This window comes from Aspergillus ibericus (assembly GCF_003184845.1).
Source record: "Aspergillus ibericus CBS 121593 unplaced genomic scaffold BO80scaffold_92, whole genome shotgun sequence".
In the NCBI taxonomy this organism is placed as follows: Eukaryota; Fungi; Ascomycota; class Eurotiomycetes; order Eurotiales; family Aspergillaceae; genus Aspergillus; species Aspergillus ibericus.
The window spans coordinates 46,313-53,052 of record NW_020292190.1 but is presented as its reverse complement, the minus strand read 5'-3'; the positions used below and the strand labels follow the sequence as shown (position 1 = coordinate 53,052).

General features: G+C 35.1%; 2 protein-coding genes across 2 annotated transcripts; both read right to left on the bottom strand.

The window, feature by feature from the left end:
• Nucleotides 1-221: 221 nt before the first annotated feature.
• On the bottom strand, nucleotides 222-1,381 carry BO80DRAFT_291402 (uncharacterized protein). Its single transcript, XM_025714998.1, has 3 exons — nucleotides 987-1,381; nucleotides 686-914; nucleotides 222-629 (listed from the first exon to the last, which is right to left on the bottom strand). The coding sequence occupies exons 1-3, from the start codon at nucleotides 1,185-1,187 to the stop codon at nucleotides 259-261; spliced, it is 801 nt and encodes a 266-aa protein (XP_025569290.1). The 5' UTR covers nucleotides 1,188-1,381; the 3' UTR covers nucleotides 222-258.
• A 195-nt stretch (nucleotides 1,382-1,576) lies between these two features.
• Nucleotides 1,577-2,831, bottom strand: BO80DRAFT_369972 (Zn(II)2Cys6 transcription factor; the record flags this gene model as incomplete). The annotated part of the gene is made up of 2 exons (XM_025716425.1): nucleotides 1,577-2,671; nucleotides 2,745-2,831. 2 exons carry the CDS (start codon nucleotides 2,829-2,831, stop codon nucleotides 1,577-1,579), a joined length of 1,182 nt encoding a protein of 393 aa, XP_025569289.1.
• Nucleotides 2,832-6,740: the final 3,909 nt, after the last annotated feature.

The following is a 6,740-nucleotide window of genomic DNA, read 5'->3' as shown; positions in this document are numbered from 1 at the left end:
CTTTTCACCGTGCTTTTCACCGTGCTTTTCACCGTGCTTTTCACCGTGCTTTTCACCGTGCTTTTCACCGTGCTTTTCACCGTGCTTTTCACCGTACCTGTTATCGTGCCTGTTATCGTGCCTTGTTGCCGTACTTTTTGATTTCCGTCGCGATAAGATTGAATATTGTGCTTGTTGTGGGTAGTGTCTCTTGATTCAACTATTTGATACTGTTTCTTGATAAAGGCTGAGCTTTTTCACTTTGCGTAATGTGGCTCCCTACACTCCAGGTCTTTGAACGCTCCGTGGATCCTTGGATCCATGTTTTCGATACCGACTCGAGTAAATCTCCGGTGGATACTTCCAGCCCAAGCGCTTTTGTTTGTTTCGGACGGAGAATGTCCAGATCTCTCGCCGAGAAACAGGAGTGGGGTCTACCCAAATGAACATTTCATCCACCCCATCATCCCGAAAAGCCTTAACGCGATCTTCCAGCCATTGGGTATCAGTATGGCCTTCCAGGTCCAGTGTTTTGTGACCCCACTCTTCTGAAAGATCCATCCCATCAATCAACTCCTCCAAGTCTAACAGGCTTTTGGAGTCAATCGCGCTTTGCACGTACACGGAAAGCTTGGGGTATGGCAGGCCACCTGGAGAGGTTAGAGCTCTTTTCTTCAATAGGGAGGATGTTCACCCAGTGACCAACCTAGACTCCATTCAATGCTCTCTGGCTCAACATTGAGGTGGCAGTAAGTTCCCGGTACGAGTAGCCAGAAAGTAGCCCACCCGATAGCCTTGAATCGAGGATACTTGTGGTTCAGCAAATTTGGCGACGAAAGGGGATTTGCACCACAGGGCTGGAGTATGTCGCCATGAGAGGTGAAAAGCTCCACTGCACGCTCAAATTGCTCATCCTGAATGCATAATACTAGGTCCTGGGATGGTGGTTAGATGCCATTTCCACTCGACTCCCCACGTTCCTCACATGGCAAAGAGTCAGCACGTACGCGTTGTAAACGTGTGGTCCCATAATATATTAACGAAAGTTCTTGAACAAAGCAGCAATTTATTCCGGCGTCAGTCAGAATAGACAGCACGGCGGAGACTTCCTGGGGAGGTTGTGGCTCCTCGTCTACGTCCCCGATTGCGAGTGGGTGAGACGCCGGAGAGATAAACACAGCCTCATCGTTGACTTGAGGGTCATCCATGTTTGGGAAGCAGGAGCTTGAGATGTGGGCCGGCCCCTAATGGTATCTATCTGATGGAATCGGGATGGAAGAGTGGATTGACGATGGAATGGCTGCTGCCAGGTGAGAGGGAAGAAAGGAAGAGGGAAGAAGATAGGTGAAGGCGGTCATGATTCCGTGGTCACATGATAGTCACATGATGCCATTGGAACTGGCAAGGCGCTTGCCCAGCGAACAAGGCTGCAATAAATAGATGTTGGAATCGCATCATTAGATGGAGCTTCCTGTTTCTATCCAGGCAGGCTGAAGGTCTGTTGCCCAGGACCATCACAACTGGTAGTTTCAAGATCACGATGAGAGGGTCCCACTCCGATGAGACTCTATCCAACATGGTGCGAGCAAGGAGAAAATCATCTAGGTGGAAGAAATCCAATCTGCTCAATTGGCCACCGAATCCACGCTCGATAGGCCGGACTCAGCTTGTTATATATCTGCGAGAGCAGATGAGTGCTCCAACCCTTCATGCACCACATCCACTCCAGCTGATGCAGGAGCACGCAGAAGTACCCAAAAATTACCATAGCCAACGGCTGATAGTCTTTGAGCAATAGCAGAAACTCATGAGGTACGCGCAACAGCCAACTGAAGACATCCGCCGTCTCAAGCCTCAGATTCCTCTCCAAGCACATCACAAACGGTCGGTTCATTTCATCAATGACGGAGCCGTAGACCTGAGCCATATGTGGCTCCGGAACATCCTCCATCACCAAATATCGCAGGTTCTCGAGGATTTGGTGTTGCGGAACAGGTTCGGCGATTCGATTGCGAGCCCGGGCGCTAAACATCGACGCCAATGGTCCGTTCTTCAGTGCTTCGTCGGCAAAATCGAGAATCGTCCCGGTGCCTCGGATGAGCACGAGCCAACTGGCAATCTCGTGATTTTCCCAGAGCAGGAAATTGCCCGGTTTGAGCGGCTTCGCGCACCAGATGAAGGTTGACAGGGCGGAGAATAGGAACAATGGTGCCGAATTGTCCGGGGTGATGTTGGCCATCTCAGGCGTAGCGAGTTTCAGTGCAGCGTCGTGGTGAATGGTTGCCTGAGCAATGTACGACGGCGACTGGTCCGGACGGAGGTGAGCCAGATGCAGAGCGGAGAGAGCCAGAATTGCCCGTAGCGTGTATGGCGCGGTGAACCCGATCTGGGGAACCTCGACGCGCCAGAAGGACTGCAGGATAGGGTGGCGCGAGAAGGTGTACGCGGTCGAGGTGGTGAAATGGTGAAGCAGCTCCAAGTCCGCGATGGCAAGGTCTGTCGCTGCTGCTGTGGCTGCCTGCGAGTGGCCGTCACTGCCAGGGGAGCCAGAAAGCATGGTGCTGGCATCGCCCGGGGATGTCGGCTGAACACATGAGGATGAACTGGAGCCTTCTATCCGGGCTGCATGGGCATAGGAGCAATCCACTCCGTGCCTTGTGCAATTGGCACAATTTGGCTTCTCTTCACCACACTAGGAGAATCAGCCAACAGTCATTGCAGGCAGCACTGCACAGAGTATCGCTGTCAGGTTGAGCGATGCATACCTTGACCTTGCGCAACTTGCATTGCTGGCAACCATGTCGGGACTTTTGGTGGGACCGACGTCCTCGGACAGACGTGTTGGTTCGCATGCTCCGTCTCATACTAACAGATACTGAGCGACCTTGGACAAGCTGCACCCAAATAGCAATCTCTATAAGAAGCGGCAATCTGAAGAGAAGTAGTCATTGGCAAAGAAAGAGCAGAAAGACCAAAAAAGCGAAAGGATGGCCAGTGGCCGAGACCGCCCGGAATTGCCAGCCAATCAGCTCTCTCAGTCATGCTCCACAACCACACAGATCCTGAGGCATCCCATCCTGTCCAAGAACACAGTCTCATTGATATCAGCTTCATAGGCAGCCATCTCAGTTCTCATGTGCAGCTCTTATTGGTGGCTGCAAAAGTCTCGATGGCCGTTGGCATCGATTCATTAGTTTCGTGCCTGCCTAAATATCAGGTGGGGACACGGCAGCCCCAGCCTTGCAGCAAATCAGCCTCCACCGCAGAACTTATTCTTAGATTTAGCCTTATGCCTTAGTCTCAGGGCTGTGAACGTGACGAGTGGCTTGATTCTAGACTAATTTGGCAAAGGCATTGTTCTGATCCCCCGCGGTGCCTGAACTGCTGCCTAAGGCATGGCGAAGTCCCTGCTCATCTCCTTGGCCCTGGGTCAAAAGAGACGATGGGAATTGATTTTGGTAGCTTGATTAGGCTTACTTCTACCGAGTCTAAGGGCAAGGCAATAAATGTTCATCTCATATCCGCCCCACATTGCACTTTAACTATGCACTAGTTCCTTACAAAGACACACAATCTGCTATATGGTTTGAAGACAACTTTGTTCGGATACGTGATTCTAAAGCTCGTAGAAAACAGTTACAGACTGTGACAGCAATATTGATGATATTGTGTGTGTGTTGCCTAGCTAACTACACGAGGAGGAGGTGACTAGGTGGCTAGGTCCGAGATCATGTGATCTCCTTTCATATTCCCTATGAGCGAGAACGTAGTCAGCAACGTTATATATAAAAAAAGAAAGATATGAGGTTATTTATATTTTTTAAATAGAAAGTAAAAAATATATAGATATAGAAATATTAGATATAATTTTAAATATAATCCACCATGCTGAGTTACTTGATAAAGTAGGAGTAAATAAAATATTTAAATAGCTTAGTAAGACCGTTAACTATTTATTTAATTATATTAATATAAATAAATTTAATATTTTTTATATATACTTCACGATATATAAAATATTATTTAATAGAGACGTATTTTATCCAAATATAAAACTTAGGATTTTTAATTAAAGTAATAGCAGACTAGTTATCTACATAAATAACTATAAAATAAATTATTAAAATAGATATAATTTTAAAGCACTAAATATCCAGTTCAATAAATAATAATTAAAGTTAGATTAATTTCTATGTTATTACTACTTACACGATATACTTACTTTTAGTTAAAAATAGTATAATAATAATCTATTTTTTTAAATTCTATAAAATAGGTTTTTTAGTAAGTTAGAATACATAGCTAGAGATTAATATTATATTAAAAGAATAAGGATTAGTCTAATTAATATTATAGAAACTAATAAGACTAAGTCCGCCCTAATAGTAGAAGGAATAGTAATTAAGAAAACTAATAAAATAATATTAAATAAGGTTTATTATCTAAAAATATAATTTAGCGAGATTACTTATAAAAAATAATAATTTATTTATTGCGTATATAATATTAGAATATATATTAATTATAATCTAAATAAATGCGCCATTACGTTCCTAAAATATTTTAATATTATTAAAATTTATTATTCTATTATACTTTAGTAAGAGATTCTTAGAGTTATATAATATAGAAAAAGTCTTATAAATAGAAAAATTAAAATACTTTAAATAATCTTATATATATAATTTTTATAAGAGATAAATACTTTCATCTACTTATATAATATCAATATCTAGGAAATAGATGTAGGAGTTATTATTAGTAAATTTAATAAATTTAATAAGTAATATTTTAAAGATATTAATTATAGTACTATCTAGTACGAGTAAAAAAATATTATTAATATAAATAAATATAAAAAAACTCTTTCTTATAAATATGGAGTAATCTATATATAAATATTTAAAATTATTAATTATTAAAAAATTATGAAATATATTATACTACTTACATAGTACTTATTTTAAATTATATAATAATTTAAAAAATTTATTATATATATTATTTTTTTAGAAACTATCTAGTAGCTTAATATATATTAATTTATATAGTTTAGTATTGAGAAAGACTGTAATAATATTAAAATAATATAAAATTTAATAAAATTTAATAACTAGAATAATAAAAATCTTAAAACTAATATTCTTAATTATAGCTATATATATTTCTTTAATTTAATAGTCTTTATTAGCACGCTACCGGAAGCCTTTAATAATAAAATAGATCTTATAGATATTATTATACTTAATTTTAAATACTTATTTAATTAGAAAAAAATATATATTATAAAAATATAGAACTATATAGAAGGTGCCTTATTTAATCTATTTTTATATCTTATGATATATTATTTTATGTTATTTAAATACTTTAGTATAGGCTATAGTATTAGTATATAAGATAAAAATATAGCTAGTATCTTGAAATATTAGTTCTTTAGTAAAAGTAATCCTTCTAGCCTATAAACTAGTAAGATATTATATAACTATAATTTCTAGAAATAAGACACTAGTAAAATAATTATTAATAAATAATTTATAAAAAATATTAGTATATATATCTAAGTTATTATTTATACTAATAGTATATAATTTTAAGGACTCAAGAAGGGCGTGTAAAGATTTATAAATATATATAAAATAATATAAAAATTATTTAATTACTAGTAATAATTTTATATAAGAAATACTAGTAATTAAAGAATTTATAATAACTAAATAATTTCTAGATTTATTATTTTTATTAATAATTGCTGGTTCAGGTGTAGCATTATAAATAATATTATTAAATATAAATAAAAATAAAAATATACTAGTCTATTTATATTTTAGTAACTAGTCTAGCTTCTTACTACTATCTTACTTATCTATAATAAAATAATTAAAAAAAAAGATAAAAATAGATTACTAATATTAAAAAAATATATTAAATAATAACTAGTAATAAGAATCTTTCTAAACTAAAGCTTCTATATTAGTTTTACTATAGCGTGTGGAATTAAGATTATATATAAATATTATTAATAATAATTATAAAATAAATTTTTTATTAAAAATAATATTACAGGTGTATATAATCTGATGAGTTTAAATATTATAGATTTTATAAACTAATTTAAAATATTTAATAAAGTAGTTTTCCTGCATGTAATCTTTAAATTTATTATAAATTTTTTTAAAAATAAGATATTAGTAATAATAGCTAAGAATCTTCCATTATAAAATATCTAATTATATTTTATATAGAATTTTATAAAGAGTTTTTTTGATAGTACTATATATAAATTTATTCTATATATAATTAATTACAAGAATAATATAATTCTATAGAAAATAAGATAACTAGTTATCTGTTATAACTAATATATAAGATTCAACTAAATAATAGTTTTTAATCTTAGTAATAAAATTAAGATTTAAATAATAATATAAAATAAAATTCTAAATAATATCTTATTCTTAATAATAAGATACAAGCGGTTAGTATTTAAATATATTATTATTATAAATATATTTAATATTGATATTTAGCTAGTATTTAAGATAATTTTATAAAATAATAAACTTATTATATACCTTACTATATTTCTTAAACAGGAATACTTAGTAATATTAAAAAATATAGTTAGTAAAAATAATAAAATAGTATATATTAATTTAGCTATGTGTAAGTAGTAGTCTATAAATATCTATATAAATAAAATCTTTAACATGTAGATTAAGATCACGAGACTTAGTATAAGAGATAGATAGTATTTAATT